At 36.0% G+C, this 24,184-nt stretch overlaps 1 protein-coding gene across 1 annotated transcript; it reads right to left on the reverse strand.

The window, feature by feature from the left end:
• Positions 1-21,728: 21,728 nt before the first annotated feature.
• On the reverse strand, positions 21,729-22,898 carry LOC131658128 (uncharacterized). Its single transcript, XM_058927459.1, has one exon. It carries the CDS (start codon positions 22,896-22,898, stop codon positions 21,729-21,731), a length of 1,170 nt encoding a protein of 389 aa, XP_058783442.1.
• Between the last annotated feature and the right edge of the window lie 1,286 nt (positions 22,899-24,184).

A 24,184-nucleotide genomic window follows, 5' to 3' on the forward strand; every position in this document is an offset into this window, starting at 1 on the left:
CCCCGGGAGGTTTCCTTTGGTAGTCCAATTACTCTCTACTTCAGACTTTTTCATGTGGATACTTGCTGCAATGACGTGTGACTTAGGAATGGCTTCCAAACCATTGAAGGGTATCTTGTCAGACACAGGAATACCTAAAAGATTGGCATATTCTTCCAAGGTCGGTACCAACTGGTAGTCTGGAAAGGTAAAACACCGGTAGACGGGATCATAGAACTGAACCAGAGTCTTGAGAAGTCCTTCATCAACATGAGTGTTCAAAATAGGCAAAAGCTTTCCATAACTTTTCCTAAAATTACAAGGATCTTGTACAGAAGATGCTAACTCTATCAGTCTTTCTACATCAGGCGCTTTGAAACCGTACTTTTTGGTATACCTTTTTTCCATAACTTAATCCTATAATGTTTGCAAAGAAAATTCTCTAAATTTTGGAAAAATCATGTTTTTATGGAAAAAGATGGGTTTTCTAATGAATGTATGAATGCATGGATGCATGGATGCCACATATTCAAACATGGTAAAGCAAACATGGTAGTTCAAACATGGTAACACTAACATGGTACTACAAACATGGTACACAAACATGGTAACGCAAACATGGTACGCATAGGCTCAAAGTCACGAGCATGAGGTCAGAGAACCAAAAATGGGATAGTTCTAGTTAATCACCTGCACAACATGTTCTACTGATACGTCAGAGTCTACATTTTTCTTTCGGATATTACCGGCCTTCCACAATTAAACTCATGAGCCAGTAATATTCTCAAGAAAAACTCGTCTGAGTGTGGTTCTCCGCATGACAACTAATCCAAGTCTTCACCTGAATAGTTTCTGCACCACAACCTAATAAGGCCAGGATGGGTTGGGGTTCTACGGTCTCTCAGCTTCTACAGTTCAATGAAAGTAATAATGTCTTCGCTACGAAACATGCTAAACATATATTACCAACAAGGAACCTCCACTGAGCGGAAGGATTCTCAAGTGCGCCTGCACATGACTATACCCTCCACCTAATTTCTTATGTGTACTTAATCCGGGTTAGGATTTGTCCATAATGTATCACTTTGTAACAGAACCACACATGTAACAGAACCAGAACCACACATGTAACAAAAAATGAAATGAAAAAAATAGAAAATAGAATTAACCCTTCCTTTGGAAACAATAAAAAGATGGTCCCCAGTGAAGTCGCCATTTTTCTGTCGCGGGGAAAAATCGTTGTCTTTTTTCGGGATGAGACACCTGATGCCTTCTTTGGGCTCGAGTGCTCAAAAAATGATTTTTCTTTTGTACGGACCAAACTTTTTATTGTTTCCAAAAGAGGAAAAGGAAAAAAGCTGCAATAACCTAAAAGTGGGGGAGAGATCTTGGGTAAGAGGGTTGGTTATACGAAGGGAAGGTATTAGCACCCAACGTATCTATAGTACTCTATAGGTTTCTTTGCTTTGTTTTTCATTTCATGTTATTGAGAGGTTCTTGTGAAATAGGTGGGACCTAAGGTGTTTGTTTGATTATGCTCGCAAAGATCATCGCGATCCTCTGCATACATATCCCCTAGAGGGAATCAGAGCATCTGTAGCTCGGGGTCTACGGGTGCTAAGGTTTGAATGGTTTTTTTGTTTTGTTTTGCTCGCCAAGGATCGACCTTGTGCCTACGTATTCTCAAAGGGATGTTGAGAAAGTCAGAGCAATCGTAGTTCCCACTTATGCTAGTGGAAGCAAAGGATAAGAGACAAATGTCATCTAAATGTTCGATGTATCTAACCTATATCATCACATACATCTGTTTGTTTTTGTTTGAAAATCTTTTCATTATAAGCCCGGGGCCATGCCGCTTATGGCGCTTAGAATGATAAAGATGTTTTTTAGCCAGCCTTGTGGCAAAAACTTTCAATAAAGTCAGCCTTGTGACAAAAAGTTTTGATTAATCAGCCAGCCTTGTGGCAAAAGTTTCAATGAAGTCAGCCTTGTGACAAAAACTTTGATTAATCAGCCAGTATGGTGGTAAAAAAGGTTTGATTGATTAGCCAGCCTTGTGGCAAAAAGTTTGATTGATTAGCCAGCCTTGTGGCAAAAAGAGTTTGATAAATTAATTGTTTGTGATGATATAGAAGAGATACTCCTATCATAGAGATGATAAATGTCTAATCTCCTAGGGTTTTTTTGATTTGGATATTGGGGATGCTTATAAGAAGCCCGTGGGTCCTTGTACGAAGCCCAAGAGGAGGCTATCCGAGGGTCCTTGCATTGTAAGCCCAAGAGGAGGCTATGGGAGGGACAATCCAGGGTCCTTGCATTGTAAGCCCAAGAGGAGGCTATGGGAGGGTCACTCGTTTGTACAAAGCCCAAGGGGAGGCATGGTATAGTTGGTCTGAGCTCTTAGAGCGATTTCACCGGGAAACCATACTCTATGTCCTAACCTAAACTAGTGGAGATTCTTTGCACGAAGCCCAATAGGAGGCTATGGGGAACCTAGTGTTGTACTAAGTTGAACAAGCATATATATCACACATATGAACAAACATGAACAAATACGAACGAACATGAACAAGTACATGAACAGATATGAACAGTTATACATATATATGACAGAGTGTGTGTATATAATGGAGTTTATGAAGGAAATATACCTGTAAGCATGATCCATTTGTATACACAGGGCTTGGGACTCATACTCGGGGAGGAGACCCATTGAGTTTATCCATGGCTTTGTAAACAAGTATTTACAAAAGGGCTTGGGACTTATACCTACATGGAGGCCCATGGTATATTTTTGGGAAGATTTAAAGAAAAAACCTTCATTTTTGGTTTGTTATTTAAAGTTAAAAACCAAATTGATCGAGATATGTACAAAACGGTGTGTGTACAATGAAATACCTAATTTCATGTACAGGAATGGGTATGTACAAAAGGGCTTGGGACTTATACCTACGTGGAGGCCCGTGTTTTATTTTATAAAACATGGTTGATTGTTTATTTACAGACGCGAGGTTTCGCTTTTGAAAAACTGTTTGAAGATTTGTTTTGAAAAGAAGTTTTATTGTTTTAAAAAAAAACTGTACAAAAAGAAAAGAAATGGGACTTGCACTCTCTAATATTCGAGAGGCCCCTGTTTTATTTACATAAAACAGGGTGGGTGGTTTTGAAAAAAGATGTGAGATTTATTGTTTTAAAAACAGTTTGAAAAGTATTGTTTTGAAAAAGTTTTCTGTACAAAGAAAAACTGTAAAAGGAAAAAAAGAGTGGGTCTTATACTCTCTAATATTCGAGAGGCCCCACTTCATTTTGAAAATCATTTGATCAATTAAAAAAGTTTAATCAAAAGTTTCAAAAAGAAATGGTTTATCGTTTTTGAGAAGAAATGCGATCGCTTGTTTTAAAACGATTTGAATTTTGAAAGAAGTCAATTTAATCAAGATAAACAAAAGATTATCCTCAATTAACACTTAAATGATTAGGGTTTGCTTCAAAAAATATTTACAAGTGATTAACTTTGAAAATCAAATGAAAAATAATATTTAAAAGTATTAAAATTTCTTAAAACAAGTCATTTTAAAACTATTAAAAAATGTATCAAATAAATATTTTTTGATGATTTTTTTTGATATTCTTAAAATATGTATATTAAATAAGAAGTGTTTAAAAAATGAAGAAAAAATAAGTTGATTTGATTGGTTAAATTAATTGGTGAAGTTTGTAAAAAATTGAAAGAAAAATAGTGCTAAAAAAGAAGGTTTGGTCCCTTGGAGTGTTGAACTCGTGACCTTGAGGTTATTATCCAAAAACTTAGCCAACTGGACCACGCGCGTGGTCTGTTAATACTTGCAACGAATTAAAATATATTTTGAGATGATTTCCAAATTTCAGTTTCAAAAATATGGCGCCAAGAACACAACCCTAATTTGAATTTGAAAATTCTGAAAACTGGATTGTTTTGATCAAGTGAATAGCCTATCTTGCTCGATTTTGGACGAGGAACATGATGGTACCATTTAATTCCATTTATTTTCACTCTAAGATCATTAATTTTCTGATGAACACGAAGAACCCTAATTCAATCTGAAATCGTGTTTGTGCAAGATAATTGGCAATTGATTGAGGGTTAATGATCTATGCATGTGCAGAAACAAGATAGTATGGCAGTTTTTCATTTATGATGCATGTATGATAGAGTTTGAAGTTCAAGAGAGCTTACCTTAAAAATGTCAAAACTGGAAATCGAATTCTGCAAATGAGGGATTCCAGATGTTGTTTCTTGATCTGAACACCTTCAGTGGACCTTATGGAACATGTTTGAAGTCTTGGAATGAACTGAGAACCTCTTGATCAGTTTGTGGCACCCGATCTGCAGAGCTATGGTGTGAGAATCGAATCTGATGATTTTGATGTTACAGATCATATGTGAGTGCTTGGATAGTTCATATGTGATGTATATGAGGTGTTGGAAGTGTTAGTTTGGACAGAATTGTTCTTGAATGGATTTTGGCATGATAAGGCTTAGGTTATGCAATTATGGAAGTGAGGTAGTGATTCTGAGATTTGAGGTGTTTTTGGGTGCATGAGTGATTCAAACACATCCCATGTGATGTTTATGGTTTGCTAGAATCATCACTTTGGCCATAGCTTCAAGGATTTGGAGGTTGGGATTTCTACCTCACTTTGAAACATGAAACTTGCAATTCAAGAAAGAAAGAGAAAACCTATGCTTTGTGAGGTTTTGGTGTGATTTTGAATGAGGTAATGACCTCTATTTATAGGCCATGGATTCTGAATACAAAGCTTTGCAACTTGCTCAAAGAATGGTGATTTGGCTTAAGAGATAAAATGGAATCTTTCACATTAAATGCATATGGTTAAAGTTACTAAACCATGGTTAAAATTGGCTATGCTTCTTATCTCTTTCCCATCTGTCTCAAATCAGAAAAAATATCTCCAATTATTGCCTCTATGCATCATTACTTGGTCCATTTGGCAATTTGGTTCATAACTTTGGCAAAATGACTTGAAATTTCAAGTGAAAAGTTCACTAATGGCAAAATTCAAAACCATAGCTACACTCCATATTTTTTCATGCTCTTGGACATTTTGGAAAGCTCATGTTACACACTTCAAAACCCTAGTTGAAAGTTTCTTCAATACCTTTAAGGAAATGGGTGAAAAAGATCCATGAACTTTGAAGAAAATGAAGTTTTAAGTGAAGTTTTCAAAAAGTACCAACTTTGAAGCACCATATCTCTTAAATGGTTGATCTTATGGAAAAAATTTATATGTGTCAAAGTTGTTTATTGGATCAAAATCTACAACTTTCATGTTGGAAGTTTTTTTCAGTTTGTAGGTGAAATTTTGAGAAATTCCCTTCCAAAGTTTGGAAAAAACCATGAAAAACACTTAGAAAAATTTTCTAAGTATGAAAAGTCAAACTTTTGACTTTTGATTCTTGATTGATTTTCTTGATTTTTCTTGATCAAATGACTTCTCATATCATATATTGATGATTCAAAACTTCAAAAGTCATGGTTGACCAAAATTCCCCAAAAGTCAATGGTGATCTTGTACAGTTGACTTTTTCAGACGAATCGCGCTTCTGGAGATTTCAAATGAAACAGGCTATCCTCACCAAGTGAATGGTATGAATGGATCATATTGAGGTATTAGAGGATATTGAATCATAGTTTGAGTTGTGGTTCCATGTCCTGATTAAAAAGGCAGTTGTTCAGTGAATTAGGTCAAAAACCCTAATTGTCGACCAGATGAAATTGACGCTTGTGGATCTTGAATTGAGATACAATTTCCATTGTATATTGTCATAGGGATTATTTGAAGATGATTGAAACCTTTGATTGACTTCCTGGGGATTTTTAGGGTTTCCCAAATGTGATCCCTGATTTCAGTCCCTGATAGTTCAAAACCCTAATTCTGAGGATTTGTCTGATCAATCTTTGTATAGGAGATGTTCTGAGCCAATGGATTAGGTCAAAATGATGCACTTGGGGTCTTGAGGTCATGTCCCAAGTCATTAGGTCAAATTCTGAGCAAAAGTCAAGAGTATGCTATCTTCAGTCAAAACCCTAATTCAGTCGATTCAAAGCTGTTGAGTTTGTTGAAGTGAATCTCTGAGGACCAAATGTTGATTGTTGATGAAGATGATTCATTTGAGATGAAGGGAGAACAAAGCCCTAATTGATCATTACTTGTACTGATGAGTGATTTCCTGACCAAATCCTGCTGAGCCACAAGTAACAAACACAAGCTATGCAATTTGTTAGAGATGCAAATGATGCATATGCAAATGATATGAGGTGGTATCTTAGGTCAAAAATTGGGGTATGACAGATACCATCGAGTACGATGGGCGTGAGGGGTGCTAATACCTTCCCCTCGCGTAACCGACTCTCGTACCTAGATTCTCTGGTCGCGAGACCTTGTTCCTTCCTTTGTCAGGTTTTCTGATATTCCTTTCCCTTATGGGATATATATATTGGTGGCGACTCTGTTCATTTTTCGCGAGCGTGCGACAAATGGGCATGGCACGCTTTTCAATCTGGGGCAATCAAGTCAAGAAGAATCTCTCAAATGCCAAAAAATTCAAAGGCATACATCACAAGTGGGTTTCAAACTATTTCCCGATCAATTTGGGATAATCAGGTCAAATTTCAAAAATCTCTCAAAAGCATCAGCAATCAGGGGCATCATACTAAGTACTAGGGGCATGTCGCCCATAGTGTACACCTCATAAAGTCCTCGCGAGGCGAATCTTTCCAAATTTCCCACTAGCAGGGGCAAATCTATGCAAGTCCAGTTAGACATCTTGATCAATACTCAGTGGTGTGTCCTAATCAAATCCAGGAACGGTAGTTACTCATCACTGGGGGCAACGTTCAAGACATCCACGCCTTCCACAAAGCCGATGTCACAAGATCATATCCGCACAGAGTAATCATTAAGAAGATACCTTCAAGTACTCTCGACAAAAGACATGGCTCCCCAACAGAGATTTACATCTTCAACACTATCGGTTCTCCGACATCCTTCATCCCCAGTCAGGGTACATCAAGCTACTGATCATCCCCCCAAGCAGAGATCATAAAATCCCCAGCTGTGCGTCTTCAAGACAAGATCAGTCATCAGAGTCATAATGACCTAGAAGTTTATTTTCTCAGTCAAATATACTCCAGATAGCACAAATCAAAGTCATACATCATATACATCTTATACAATGCAAAAATTCACACATAACATACAAGTTTCTCATTTATTTTGAGAGACTCGTCGTATAATACATGCATCATGACATTGCATATTTCTAACTTTGTTTTCAGGTTCCGTTTCGACAAGCATTCCTCTCCGATATAATCGAGCTGGAGATTTATTCTGACAAACCTTTTTACATTCCAAAACTTCGTCAAATAACTTATCAACTCTAACGAGCAAGCATTCTTTATCAAATATGGTCTAATGTATGACCCGTTCTGGTATTTTCTATTAGATATGGTCCAATGTATGACCCGTTCCGGTATTCTCAATCAGATATGGTCTAATGTATGACTCGTTCTGACATTATTCATCAGATATGGTTTAATGTATGACTCGTTCTGGTATTCTCCTTCAGATATGGTTTAATGAATAACTCGTTCTGATATCCTTCATCAGATATGGTCCAATGTATGACCCGTTCCGGTATTCTCAGTCAGATATGGTCTAATGTATGACTCGTTCTGGCATTATTCATCAGATATGGTTTAATGTATGACTCGTTCTGGTATTCTCCTTCAGATATGGTTTAATGAATAACTCGTTCTGATATCCTTCATCAGATATGGTCCAATGTATGACCCGTTCCGGTATTCTCAGTCAGATATGGTCTAATGTATGACTCGTTCTGGCATTATTCATCAGATATGGTTTAATGTATGACTCGTTCTAGTATTCTCCTTTAGATATGGTTTAATGAATAACTCGTTCTGATATCCTTCTTCAGATATGGTCTAATGTATGGCTCGTTCTAATATTCCTCTTCAGATATGGTCCAATGTATGACTCGTTCTGACATCCCTCAATATATATGGTCTATTCGCTCTAACGTCCTCTATCACATATGATCTAATGCATGACCCAATGCTGACACGATCAATCTCCAACAAATACTTCTCAATACTTCTCAACAAATTGGATTAGTCTAACGCACGACTTATCCTTCAACCTAACGCACGGTTTTCCAGACATCTACGGATGTAATTTGGATTTAGTCTAACGCACGACTTATCCTTCAACCTAACGCACGGTTTTCCAGACATCTACGGATGCAATTTGGATTTAGTCTAACGCACGACTTATCCTTCGACCTAACGCACGGTTTTCCAGACATCTACGGATGCAATTTGGATTTAGTCTAACTCACGACTCATCCTTCAACCTAACGCACGGTTTTCTAGACATCTACGGATGCAAATTGGATTTTGTCTAACGCACGACTCATCCTTTGACCTAACGCACGGTTTTCCAGACATCTACGGATGCAAATTGGATCTGATCTGACGTACGACACATCCTTCAGCCTAACGCACGGTTTTCCAGACATCTGCTGATGCAAACTAGACCAAGTCTAATGTACGACTCAACCTAAGTCTATTCCTCAAAAACGGCCTAACGTACGACGTATTCTGACTCTCAAGTCTATCAAGTTGGATGGCATCTTCAAGCCCGTCTCAATCATACATCTTCTCCAAATATCTGGATGGCATCTCCAAACCCATCTCCGACAAAAGTCCCTACTTCAGCTAGGGCAAATTCCTGGGTATTCAAGTGTTCAATCCTCTTCTACCTTCAGATCCCGACAGGCACACATGCCAATCTACATCCTCAGGTATAAGAAAATTGAACAGGGGCAGCTGTCATACCCCAAAATTTGCCCGTACTATTTCTCTTGTTCAAATTCAAATCAAGGTACAAAGCTCAAAGGCATCTCTCCTAAACAAAGGCTCAAGAAAACTAAGGTTTATGGCTCCTTGAAGAAAATCAATGGATCAAGAGCTCCAATGCACCTCATATGGTTTATGATATTCCAAACTACCTCCATGACAAATTTCAGGTCTCAATTCAAAAGATTGATCACTCAATTACTCAAAAAGTCAACAGTCGACTAGTTTGACCCAAAAGTCAACTGTGGTCAAAGTACAGTCAAAACTCCTGATTTTTTGTCAACATCCTCATATTGAAGTATCATTCACCATTTGATCAAGAATTGATCATGGTTCATCAAGTAAAGATCAGAAATCAACAATTCCAAAAGTTTCTAAATTAGGATTTTTAGGTGAAAGTCAATGGAACTTTGACCAGCCATAACTCTCTCATACTTTCTCAGAAATTCCTCAACCAAAGCTCATTCTGAACGAAATTTGATTCTCTACAACTTTGATGTTAGGCCCAAGGTCAAGAAATGCTTCCGCATAAGAGATATGAGTCAATACATTACAGGTCCTTCTAGAAGATCGCAAAAAGTTGTGTTTTGTCAGGAGCCATATCATCAAGATAAAATCCTCAAATGGAAAAAAGCTTCCAAAGTGGCTTGTAGAGGACATATTTAGGTTTCCAAAAAGTACTAGAACATTGTCATATGATAAAAATTGAAGGAGATACGAGGCTCAGAAGTTGGTCAAAATTCAAGAAAGACACCAAACCCTAATTGCATAACTTTGAACTTTTGGACTAATGGGCCTAAGATTTTGACTTCAAACATATCCATGACCTAAATAAGGACCTCTAAATTGACTTCCATATTTTTGTGATCTTTATTTAAATTTATTTGAGTTTTATGCAATTAAAAATCAAATAAATTAAGTAAAATTACAAAATAAATGAAATAAAATGCATGGCTTTGGTTTTAATTACTTGAAGGCCCAAATAATCATGTTGGAGCGTCCAAATTCGTGGAATATACCATGGGAAAGATACCATGCAAATTTAGAATGATTTAGAATGATTTTTCAATCAAATCTTTTCTCTTTCCCATAGATCAAGACCCAAGCCCATTCTTTGCCCTAGTACAGTCCTTATAAATACTCAAACCTATTCAGCAACAAGGGGAGGAGAAATTGGACGAAGGAGGCAAGAAGAGACTGGGGTTTACATCTAAAAAATTATCAACAAACTAGGGCATGATCAAACTTGGTTCTTCAGCGACTTTCTGTCTAAACCATGGACTCCACCATCCTTTTGAAGGTTCCAGGAATGCATTCATAGTCTTATTGAAGCTCCATACATACTCAAACGGCCTCCCTCGTTAATATGGTTTGCTCACGTTTTTTTTTAATTCAAACTCTCAGCACACACAATATCAATGAGTTTTATATACCTGTATGTGTTCCTGACCGTGTTTAGATGTGTTTAGAATGTGTGTTTCGAAGCATTAATGCATGAACAAGAAGACGCCATGGCTAGGGCAAAGTTGAGACTCGCATCGGATTCATATATACAGTCGGTTTCAGGTCATGATAATGGCACTAATGAACTCGCAACCTCCAAATTAGGTGGTCTGGGTGGTTTCTCTTTTTGTTCGTTGTGTTTTTGCAGGTTTCAAAAGATAGCCATGGCTTGTTATGGAATCGCGGAGAAATCCGCAGCAAAAAGCGCAGGTAAAAACGAAGCAAAATCCGCAGGTATGTTGTTGAAGATGATGAACAGGAATGGAGGGTCAATGGGTACGCGTGCAGTGTCATGATTCGCCAGTCAACAAGACTGACTTCTCCCTCAACTCTCATTGGCTAGTCAACGTGGATACTGGGTCCACGCGTGCTATCCACTCAGTTTACTTTTTTTACTTTTTATTATTTTTCGTTTAATTGATTAACAAATAAAGTAAACAGCACAGGTGGTGGAGAAGCATATGCGTTAACTTCAAGGTCCTGGGTTCGAACCCAGGCTTTGTATTATTTTTCTGAAATGTGTTGAAAATAGATCCCACGCAGCGAACCTCATGTGCAACACGCTACAGCCTCAGCATGAGCCAATGGATCTCCAGCTAGTTCACATCCAACGTCCAGGAAGATGGGACGCACCATACGCCATCCAGAAGTCCATCTCACAGGATTCAATACCAGGTTTTCAATTTCCTTTTTTTCCTTTTATTATTTTTCTTTATTCCAGTTTTTTCTTTTGTTTCTTTTTTATAAAAAAAAAACCTTTTTCTTTTTAAAAATTTAGATTAGTTTTATTTACCAAAACCTTTTTTTTTTAAACTTAGTTTTATATATACATATAATTTTAGTTAATTAATTTATGATTAGTTTAATTCAAATTAATTAGATTTACAAAATAATTAGGATCAACATTCAATTAATTTTAGGTTTAATAATTTTTAATTAATCAGGTTAAATAATTTAATAATTAATTTTAGGCTTAGCCTTTAAAATTCACAAACCATAGATATGGTAGATAACCGAGTGAAACCATGAGGTTTTTAACCATGATTTTTTTTCTTAACTATATTTTATTCGCCTTTTCATTCTCATTTTCCTGCTTTTATTTTCGCGCCCAATTCTTTTCCTTTTCATTCTGGTTTTTCAGGGTTGATCAAAGATCTTTCAGCCACGCGCCTCACCCGATAAAAAGCTAAGTTTTCTATTTTTTTTTTTTTTCCCTTTGATTAAAATAGGGTTTTGTTCAATAGTGATGAATTGCTCCTACACTCACCCCTATTATTTTCCGTTTAATTCTCAGATGTTCAGAGTCAATTGAGGGTTCGAGGAAGATCAAGGCATTCAAGATAATTAAATTGATTATTCATCTCTTTTATTTTCTGCTTTAATTCCCCCATCCCCGCAGGTGTTTATTGTAATAGCGTAGGACTTTATTTTATTTTTTCTCTGCCTCTAATTTCTGCAATTTTTAAACTGCATGGTTAGTAATCCTAGGGAGTGATAAACCATGAATTGAATCTATAATCACCTAATTATAAGATAAATATCATCGAAGTTAACCACGTGATTGTTGAACCCACACACCTTTAGGGTAATCCCTCTTGTTGCCTTATTGTTGCCTGTTGCCTTTAATTGTACTAAATAGTCAAGTCCCTCGATTCCGAGGATACCTAAAGCAAGGTTGCCTAAAAAGATTGAAAATTATCTAGTCCCTCGATGTTGCCTCGGAAAAATAAGATGGTTGTCCCATTGCTAAGGTATCCTCGCATGATGCCTAAAAAGATTAATGAATATTACATCATTCCCTTAGACTACCTGCCCTCTTTATGGCAAGGGACAGTCTTATGGCGAATGATAACTCAATGACCCTTCAACATCCAATTGAAAGACTTCCTGCCTTCTCATGGTATGGATAGACCCTTTCGCCCTGAAAAGCTAAAAGAACAAATTTCAAAACTTAGGGTAGTTGCTACTAATTGCTTGCTCTAAATTCAAATTCTTTTTCATAATCTCTTTTCAAAATCAAATTCAAAAAGACTACGCTTATTTACAAGCTAAAGTTCTTCTTCAAAATCTTTTCCAAACGCACTTCAAACATTTTAAACAAACAAAGTGAGCTAAAGCAATTAAGAGCCTATGGATAACCATGGATGCAAAGGGTGCCTTACACCTTCCCTTTGTATAACTTACCCCCCGAACTCAAAATCTTTTTAAAAGGTCTTTTCCTGTTCTTTTAGCCTTTCCCAATAATTAGATAATTTAAAAGTCGGTGGCGACTCTTGCTTACCGCGACATTTCGATATAAAAGTCAGTTCACCGTATTACATCTAGACTTAATGTTTGATAGATGATAGAGCTAGGTCAAGATTCGAATATTGTATTTCACAAACATTTAAACCATAGAAAGATAAGATAAAGCAAACTAGATCATCTATATTGATTACAACTTGTTCATACACAATAGTTATAAGAAACACATACAAAAAGTAAGGAAGATTACATCAAAGCCTTGACACAAAAGTGTTTAGCTATCTATTGACATGGTAGCTTGCACAAGAAGGAGGGAAGGGAAGGAAAGCATCAATGGTAATTTCTCGACGATCAATGCTTCGATTCTTCTTCTCCAAGTCAAAATACTGAATTTAGGGTTTATTTGCTCTCAAAATGGTCTAACATACCAAAAAGACAGAACTGATCTATATATAGAAAAACCAGAATCTGTGCAGCGCGCGTCGCGCGCTCTTGCTCGCGGCGCGAGCCCTTCATTAAATGATCAAACCTCCCTAGCGCGCATCGCGCGCTCTTCACCTCGCGACGCGCCCTTGAGCAGATCTTGAAACTTTGCCTTTGCAATTGGGTCATTACTCCAATCCTCAAAATTCCAACCTAATAAAAGAAAACCTGCACACGAAACACTTAAAAACAACGACTAAAAGAAAACGAAAGCTTAATAACTAAACTACTATTATTTACTTCAAAATAAACGGGGTTTCATGAATTTGCGATAAAAAGTAGTCGAAAGGTACCAAATATAACACAATTTGGCACCTAACAACTAACCCAATTTGGCACCTAACAATAGCGTCGTGGGAACCGTTGGTGTGTAATATCAAGAAGAGGTTGGTTAGTTGGAAAGGAAGGTTGTTAAGTTTTGGAGGAAGAATCACTCTTTTGAAATCGGTTCTTAATAGCCTTGCTATTTTTACTCTCTCCTTTTACAAGGTTCCTAACAAGGTTGTGGAGGAGATAACAAAGATTCAAAGTAACTGTTTGTGGGGAGGTACAAGGGAGAAACGGTGTATTCATTGGGCGAAATGGGATTTCGTGAGTCTTCTATTGGATAGAGGAGGATTGGGCATTAGGAGGACCGATGACTTTAATTTTGCTCTTCTTTACAAATGGAAGTGGAGGATTTTAAACAATCCGAATTCTTTGTGGTGTCGTGTTTTAAGAGCTAGGTACAGGGACTTGAGGATTCTGATCGTTATTGGAGGTGATAAGTGTAAGGGGAAAAGCTCAATATCGAGTTGGTGGGCGGATTTATTAACATTGGATTCTTAAAAAGGTTGTGACTTTTTCAACCAAAACTGCAAATTCAAAATTGGAAATTACTTTGGAATTTCTTTTTGGCATTCAGTTTGGGTGGGGGAGGATAGCCTGAAAAATCGGTTTTCGACTCTGTTTTTTTCTTCTTCTTTGTAGGATGCTTCGGTAGCTTCGATGGGCGGTTGGCGTAATAGAAACTGGCTTTGGGGTGACTTTGGTGTGCCTCTCGGTGTTGATTCAGGGCCTGTTGTTGTTGCGGATAGACAGTTGTTACTACAGCAGCTCCGCGCTGAGTTCCCCGTGCTGGACAGCCTCGACAGTCCGGTTTGGAAGCCTGATTCGGGGGGCAGTTTCTTTGTTTATGGCGCTTATTCAATTCTTCACAATAGTCGTATTCCATTGGGTTCGAGTGAACAACACGATGTTGTCTTCTCTAAAATATAGAGGTGGGATGCCCCGCTTAAGGTGAAGGCGTTTGGTTGGAAGTGTTTCATCAACAAACTCCCGTCGAAAATGCAATTGGCGTATAGAGGTATTCTTAATCTTTCGAATAGTTCTTATGTTTTATGTTCGGCTCATGAGGAATCATCTTTGCACTTGTTGCTTTTATGCTCCAACATTGATTTGGTGTGGAGAGATATCGCGGATTGGATTGGTTTTTCGGATTTTAGGGAGAGGAGCTTCAAGGGTAGTTTTCAGAAATGGTGGAAGTTTTGTAAGCAATCAAAAGTTAGGAAAGGAAAGGACAGAGTGGTGTGGCTGGCAACTTGTTGGTATATATGGTTGGTTAGGAACGACATCATTTTCAGAAACGATTCGTAGAACATTTCTAACATCGTTTGGGGCGTCAAAGCTTTAGTTTGGAGATGGGCCTTTATAGGGAAAATTATTCAGCCAATTGTAATTTTTACGAGATTAGTAGAGATCCTATATTTTATTTGTCGTAAAGTGTCAATTAGTTTGTAATTTTTCTTTTGGATCTCTTCTTGGCTACACTTTTCTTGTATCCTTTTGAGAACTTGGGTTCTCCGTTTAATTGATTCTCGCTTTATCAAAAAAAGATAATTAGAAGGGACAAACAAACATCGTCGTTAATATATGTGTTTTTGGCTATATAATCGGTTTTTCGGCTATATACCAAAGATTTTATTTCCTTTACCAATAGAGAAACATCAATATGTGCATTATCATGGACAAAGAAATGATGAAATCCAAATATTATACAAGGCATATCGAAATTCCACGATGCATTATCCACGTTACAAATTAAAGTTTGGTAGACATTTCTGTGAATAAGAGTCTCTCCTTAACTTTGGATAAAAACTCGATGAAGACAAATACATCAATAGAAGAAGAAAAAGATAAAGATAATAATGACAACAACGAAAGAAACAGATGAAGACAATATTTGATCAACGGCGATAGGTAAAGATGTTCAAAGTTTATAGGTTAAAAGTATGGATATTTAAAATATCAAGATTCATCTCTTATATCATTTAAAAGTTCATAAAATATCACTAAAACTTCATCTTAAAAGTTCTTAAAGATCATATATAAAAATCATTAAAGCAAAGCAATCAAAAGTGGTATTTTTCAAAGGAAACGTAATGGTAATCGATTACCCCTACTAGTAATCTCTTACAAGTCTTCAAAATTCAAACAATATGATTGTTAGGCTGTGGTAATCAATTGTTGTGGTTAGTCTGGATCGTCGGAGGGGACTGCAAAGTTCTTGATTGGACGGTTGTCGTTTTTAGCCATATCTTGTCCAATTCGTTGAAGTTGGCGCTTAGAAAGTAAGTAGCACTCGACTTCATTGATCAACTCCACTAAGATCCCGGTGCTATGGGTTCTTCGCATATAATCGATATGACAGAAAATTTAATTAAAACACGAAAAATGCCATAGTCTATACATTGTAATAACAGAATTGTGATACTGACGAAATTGCTCCCTGACAACGGTGCAAAAAACTTGATGGGGCCGCAAGTGCACACCTTTATTGGTTTAGTATTAAAGATTGTCAAATCCCAGAGAGACTAATCGACAAGTAAAGTTATGTATTACTAATGTGTTTATCTAAGGCGATGTGATTATATTTTTTGTGTAATGAAAAATTGGCGTTTAAAATTAATATTAATAATGAGAGATCAGAATGTAATTCTCGTCCACTGGTAGGACTCACACAAATTGCAGTCTATTATTATAAAGAGAAAGTATTTTTCACGGGAAAAATTAAGTTAGAGACTCCGCCCACTTTCGCCTGTCTTGCACCTGACTTCAAACTCGTAATCGCCTGTTTTCCCGTGGTACAAATTATAGATTCAAATTCTTTTTAGAAAATAATAAGTTCTCACTTAAAAGTTATTTTAAGTAGAAAATTTAATGTAAAGGTATTGTTCGCTTTCGCATGTCCGTTACCATATTTTAAACTCTCAAACACCCATTTTCTCATGTCTGTTATAAGTTTAAAATAATTTTTGAAAACTAGTATTTTCTAAATTAAATTAAAAAGCACTTCTTCTATATTTAATAATTAATTTTTGAGTTTTCTAGAGTCAGATGCATTTTACACTGTTTCAAGCTAAAATCGGTATTGCATTATTTCTACTTTCGTAGCAAATATTTAACATTAAAAATAGGATTTTTTTAGAATTAAAAATTATTCTCGTTACAAATTTTTACGTACAATTCCTCAAATTACTTTCGATATGATGGTTCTCACATTCCAGACTCAACAGACTTAAGCTGACATGTTAAAATCAATAAATATGCAGCTTATTTCCATGGCATTCATGCTAAGCATAATAAAATAAAACATATAAATGAAACCTGTAATGATGAATAAAATTTGAAACTTCCTAAATAAAATTGTTCTAAAGGGACAATTTAATTGGTACAGTTAGATGAAATAAAGCAGCAACACTAAAAATAAAAGCAGCAATGGAAAAATGACTTCTGAAATTTGAAAATTCAACAACTACAAACTTGAAAATATTCATAATTTAAAGTACATTAACACCTCAATGTGAGTTGTTTATGCTTTTACAGTGGAAATTTAATGCTCAGACAAAGCTTGGATCATGAAATTAGTAAGCTAAGTTCTTATTTATAGCTTAAAAAACGTGCTGAAATTGCTAAAATCATGTAGAGAGAATGGAAAAAATGCCAGAGTGGGAAAAATTGACCTTTTGAAAGTGTGATAAAAATTTGGATTCGGACATCATGACAGGCTTCACGCTAGTGACGTTCTGCACGTCAAGAGCATGACAGTCCTCACCTCTATGATGGTCAGCTAGGGGTGGCAAACGGGAGTGTCCGCCCTGCAAAAGCCCGCAAGAAAACGCGGCAGGGAGGGCCGGTCATAGTTAAGGATGCGGGCCTAAAACCTTAACCCGCCCCGCAAAAAAGTGAGGGCAAGCTATAAGCCCTCGGGCACTACACTTTTTAAACCTAAAAATGCAAAATTTAAGTTAATGCTCGTGCCCGCAAAAGCCCGTACAAAAAACGAGGCGGGACGGGCGGTCACACTAGAGGGTGAGGGTCTAAAAGCTTAGCCCGCCCTGCACAAAAGTGTTGGCAAAATAAGCATGCCCAACAGGCCGGGCCCGTTTTTCCACTCTTACGGTCAGCACATCATGATGTTTACACTTGAGTCCTTCGCTCTGGGCGACAATCTCCATGACGGCCACTGCTTGTTACCTCATGACGGGCGTCATGTCCGGGAAGAGCCCGTCATGACAACTTGAAATGCACAATACTTCGTGGTTTTTCCATTTTTTCGCTATTTTTTGGCACTGAGACATCTGCATGATCACTACCTCAAATGTATAGCCGAAAACCCACATAACACCATAAAATGCGTGAATTTAATCCTAAAACTAGTGTGAATCAAGTTAAATAAGCGATGCATTTTAAATGTTATCACTTTGTGTATGAAAGGAGGTGAAATTATCTCTGGTTAATTCTCAAGAGTTTTGATGGTTACTAATAACCAAAAAGAAAACAGAGAAAAGTATGATGATGTAAGAATCATGGAGAAATTTCTTATAATGGTAGATCCAAAGTTTGAGCCTATTGTCACTGTTATCAAAGAGATAAAGTATTCGGAGACCATTGACAATAGGGCAACTTCTTGGTTCATTGCAAACTTATGAAGAAAAGAAAAAGAATAAGAGAGATATCAAGGATCAAGTACTTTAAACACGAGTTAATTCACCCAAAGAAGAGCATGTTCGAAGCAATCAAAGACAAGGTGGTGACCGAGAACGTGGACGCAGTTGTCTTTATGGAGGCAAACGAGGTTGAAGGCCTAATGATGACTACAACAAAAAAGGAGAAATCTAATCAACATATTGTGGGAGAGGAGCTCCAAAAACAGGGTACGATAAGTTACAAATCAAATGCTACAACTGTGAGAAGTTTGGGCATCATGCTTCTAAATGTAGAGCTCCTAGCCATCATAAAGTGGAAGAGAAGGCCAACTATGTAAGCTACCATATGGGTGGGCGAAGAAGCATGTTCGTAGAGCTAGATAAATCGGCGAATAGGAACATGGCTTTCAGAGATGAATCAAAAGTGGCAGTGAAAGGTAAAGGAAAAGTTCTCATCAAATTGAAGAATGGAAATCATTCAAGCATGAAGAGAAACATCTCGAGTTTAGATAAAATTTCTATAAGATATCATTCAAGCATGTTCATTGCTAAGGTGCCGATGTCAAGAAATAGAATGTCCGTGCTAAAAAATCAAAATGATGACGGGCAATGTCTTAATATGTAATACAAATAGGAGTTGTGGCTTTGGCATCTTAAATTCGGCCTCTCAATTTTAGAAGATTGACTTACATCAACCACCCTAATCAAGTATTTGAAGAATGTCTACATTGAAAGAAGTTCAAAATGAGCTTTCCCAAGTAGTCAAGCTCAAGAGAGCAAAATCCATTAGATATCATACACACGGATGTGTGCGTTCCGTTCAAGCCAAGATCACTAGGTAAGAGTAACTACTTCCTTCTCTTTATCAACGATTTTCTAAGAAAAAATGGGTGTGATTTTTGAAGGAGAAATCATAAGTGTTTGAGAACCTCAAAAATTTTAAAGCCCGTGTTGATAAGGAAAGTGGCCTTGTGATTAAAGCCATGAGATCCGGCGAATGATAAGAGTTCACTTCAAACGAATTCCTGAAGTATTGTGAAGACAACGACATTCGGGGACAACTGATGGTGCCAATATCCCCCAACAAAATGAAGTAGTAGAAAGAAAGAACAAGACAATACTTGATATGGCGAGGATCATGCTAAAAAGGAAGATATTACCAAAGGAACTATTGGTAGAATTTGTTGCGTGCATGGTCTATCTATCAAACTGGTCTCCGACAAGAAGTTTATTGGGAAAAACACCACAAGAAGCCAAGAGTGGAAGAAAGCTTGGAATTTTCCATCTAAGAGTATTTGGAAACATTACTCACGCTCATGTACCAGATGAGAAAAGAAGCAAACTGGATGACAAAATGGAAAAGTACATCTTCATTGGTTATGACGTCAACTCCAAAGGCTACAAGCTATATAGTCTTGATACAAGAAAGCCTATCATTAATCAAAATTTCATCTTCAATGAAAAGAGAGAATGTGATTATATATCAAGTATTTAAGACTATAATTTTTTCCCATAATTTGAAGAAGATGGCATGGAACCAAAAGAAGATCTTACCACACCGCCGGCTTCACCACTCTGAGTTCTGAAGAAATAGAAAGCTCAAGTGCAAGGACTCCTCACTTTAAAAGCTTGCAAGAGATTTACAAGGTAACCAAAAATGAAAACAATCTTACTCTATTTTGTCTATTTGTGGATTGCGAGCCCATGAACTTTCGAGAAACATTGGAGAAGAATACTTGGAGAACTGCCATGGATAAAGAGATCAAGGAGATAAAGAAGAATGACACATGGGAGTTAGCCTGAGTTCCAAAAAGGCACAAGGCTATTGGTGTGATGTGAGTGTATAAAGAAAATAATAACTCTAAAGGATAAGTTGAAAGATACAAGGCAAGATTGATGAAAAAAGGATACAGTCAAAGAGTCGGCATTGATTATGACAAGGTATTCGCTCTAGTTGCTTGACTAGAAACTGTTAGATTAATCATTTTATTGGCAACTTAAAATAAGTGGAAGATGCATCAAATGGATTTCAAGCTAGCCTTCTTAAATTGGGTCATCGAGTAAGAAGTCTACATTGAGCAACCACAAGGCTACAAATTTAAGGGAGAAAAAGAAAGGGTCTAAAAGCTAAATAAGGCACTCTACGGGTTGAAATAAGCCTCACAAGCTTGGAATGCTCGAATTGACAAGTATTTTCAAGAGAAGAACTTCATCAAGTGTCCATATGAACACGCGCTCTATATCAAAATGCAAGGTGAGGATATTTTAATTGTGTGCTTATATGTAAATGACATGATCTTCATGGGGAACAATCCAACCACGTTTGAAGAGTTCAAGAAATAGATGACAAAGGAGTTCGAGATGACCATCATTGGATGCCCATGTCTTACTACCTCGACATTGAAGTGAAACAAGAAGATAATGGAATCCTAAACATTCAAGAAGGCGCTAGGGAGGTACTCAAGAAGTTCAAGATGGATGACGCAACTCAGTCAACACGCCAATGGAATGTGAAATTAAGTTGTCAAAGCATGAGGAAGAAGAAAGAGTGGATATGTATCACTATTTAAGAGCCTGGTTAGAAGCTTACGATATTTAACGCACGATACTTGACATCGTGTATCTGTCAGAGTCGTCAGTCGATAGATGGAACATCTAATAACAACTCATCTGAAGGCGGCAAAGAGGATTCTTTGCTACATCAAAGGTACAACAAACTTAGACTTGTACTAATCTATTTCTGATGATTAATTACAAGCTCGTTGGATATAGCGATAACGACTAGGGATGAGACGTAGATGACCAAAAAAGTACAAGTGGCTTTGTTTTCTATATTAGAAGCACATCCTTCACATGGATGTCAAAGAAGCAGCCGGTTGTCAATGTGAGGCGGAGTATGTAGCGTCCATTTCATGTGTTTATCATGCAATCTGGTTACGAAACTTGTTAAATGAGTTGAGTTTGCCACAAAAGGAGCCAACCAAGATGTTTGTGGACAACAAGTTAGCATTTAAAGGGGAGGGGTTGTTGAATATTTAAATTGATTTTGGGCTTGTTAGTATTGGGTCTTGTGAATTTTAAGCTCAAATTTGTGTTATAGTACTCCAACTTTCTAGAGAGATCCATGGATACGGTTTCGGAATTGGTGCATGAGTTGAACATGAGCAAGCCGGGTTTTTAGATGTATGAAGAAAGAGAAAGCATGCATGGAGAACAAAAACAAAAGCCAAAACTGACTGCAAATTTCTTACAAGACAAAACTGACTGAAGAGGTTATAGAAATAATGTTCAATGACAATTTATCTCATGCTGATAGAACACAAAGATGATTAAATTATATAATGATTCATGATTATCAACAGAAAGGTTGATTTCTTGTATGCATCATTAATCACTAAAGAACCTCGCTTAATGCATGTTTGATTCACATAATCTTTCCAAGGCGAATTAAAAGTCAGTGTATTCTAGCTCATAAACAATATGGTGAATGGTAACAATAATAAATTAAAAATTAATAACTAATGCATTGAATTATATTAAATGAAATTTAGATATTACAACTTCTCAAAATCCCTAATAAGCTACTAAACCTGGCAGCATAAATCATTTGTTTCTAGCAAGGCATGGTTTTATCATTAGTCCCACATGGATGAAGAGTGTTTGAGTAAGAAATAAAGTGAGGATTAAATCCACAGCTGTGTGAGCCTATTTCTTCAACCATCATGAATGTTTCTTCATCCAAACCGCAACTATAAATCTTTTGTTCAGTAGAAAAAACTAAAATATTGCCGTTCATGACGGTAAATCCAGTAACATGAGCATCTTTCTCTTCTAACCTCAATGCATTCACTCTCACTTTCAAAATCTTTTGCCATGCACATGACTTGTAATCTTTTAAAATCCAAATAGTAAAAGTAGACTTTCTTAGTTTCACTAGGCATATAGAACTATTGGAACTTGTCACTTTACCCCAACTAAATATGCTCATGTTGCACTCCGCATGAAAACCTTTTATAGCTTCCCTTGGCAACTTAAGAATTGTTGAAGTTCCCTTCTCACAATTATAAGACATTATGTATGGCTTATAAAAAGGACTCAATCTCGTAAAGTAATCATTACAATCCGAGATAAAATAAAGTGTTTCATTGTGAATCACCGGCGTGTCAAATTTCATATTTCTACCACCACTTACAAAATTGTTCTCCATTGTTTTCCAAACGCCTTCTTTACCATGATATATATTGCATATATAACTTGTGGGTGATGACCATTCTATTGTGTTTTCAAATAGAAATATCAAATAGTCATCAGGAGAGCTGTGAGAACAATCTAATATAAGATTTATGGAAGAAAAGTTATGGCTTTTTCTAAGTGACTCTGGAGTAGGAATGAAAAAGTAAGATTTTGTAATTGGATTGCAAATAAACAATTCAATTGGATCATCTCTAATGGTGTGACAAAGAAGCAAACCATTACTAGAAGCTAGGACACAAGCTGATCTTGATAGGAATGTCACAACATTGTTAGGAACACCAGAAAACTGTTTCTGTTTAGGTAAATGGTGAAACTCGATCCTTTTTTGATATCTTTGACTTATTTGATCATGTTGGAGGAAGAAACATGTATCACTCGTTCCTAACAAATTACAAGATTGTTTTGTTTTGAAAGGAAATTCTTCTGAAAATTTGGAGAATGAAGTGCAAGTTAATTTAAATTTACAAATGGTTTTTGCCGGTAACCAAGAAAATATCTCATAAGCAATGTCTTCTTGAGAGACTGTCATATTTTTTAGTAATGAAAAAATTGAAGGATGAAAAGTAGATGAAGATTAAAAAGAATAGCCAAAGGAAAAGAGCACAGAGGACAATCGATGAATACAGGATGTATGTGTTATACTAAGAGTTAGGTTGGTAAGCATATATATAGCAGCGCTATTGAAAATACAAATCTTTTTATGAATAAAATCTTTTTGTTGAAAATAATAATAAATACATATAATATAGATAAATTTGTTTTAAATTTGTTTTGAATTTAAAAATAACTAATTTTCAAATATCAAGAGACGCATATCTTGGGGCCAAAGATTTGGTTGTTTATAACAAACTTGAGAAATAAGAAAATCAAATTAAATTGCTTTTAATGCTCGTGATTTGTTGGAAAACCGTGTGACTAAGAATAATTAATAGATTAAATTGAACTAAATTGAAAATCGTTAGTTAAATATTATAAGTAGAAATATAAAAAGTGGCTCGATTTGATTACTAATAAATTAAATTTATATGTTTTTCATTAATCACTTTTATTTAGAATAAATTAAATACATTTTTTTATCAACTAGCTAGATATCATCTAGGTGCGATTAAAATATAATTGATGCTAAAATTCTTCAAAATCTTTAACACTTAAAAAATTTTAAAAATTCTTCAAAATCTTTAACACTTAAAAATTTATAAAAATTCCTCAAAATCTTAAAAGTTTATAAAAATTCTTCAAAATCTTTAACACTTAAAATATAATTGATGGTAAAATTCTAAAAAATTCTTGATCTAGGTGCGCATGAGTTAGTGTCTTGAGGCCAAAGATTTGTTTCCTTTAACTGGATTGGTTGTTTATACTTGGAAAGTAAGTAAATCAAATTAAATTGCTTTTAATGCTTCTGATTTGTTGAAAAACGTGTGACTGGGAAGAATGATTTTTTGGTATAAGGCCCTATTTCAACTTTTATTTGGGTGCAAACCCTATTTCACCTTTTAGTTTTCAGTAATTAATTACGTATTTTTCTTATAAACTCTATTTTTTTAATTACTGTTAATCATGTTTTATTTTATCTCTAGGTAAATATAATAATAGAAATTAAGTTTGTGGCCTAGCGATATAGTTACTTGAATTGAAGTGGGTTACCTGGGTTCAACTCTTCCCTCTTACATAAATTTTAATGTCTTAACATTTAAACTTTTTCAAACTTACAAATATGAAATAATTGTATTCTTAATAATTTAATAATAATAATAATAAAAATTAATTTGGCCAAATAGGTGAAAATAAAAAAAATTAATATTTAAAAAATAA

This window comes from Vicia villosa, linkage group LG3, assembly GCF_029867415.1.
Source record: "Vicia villosa cultivar HV-30 ecotype Madison, WI linkage group LG3, Vvil1.0, whole genome shotgun sequence".
Lineage (NCBI taxonomy): Eukaryota > Viridiplantae > Streptophyta > Magnoliopsida > Fabales > Fabaceae > Vicia > Vicia villosa.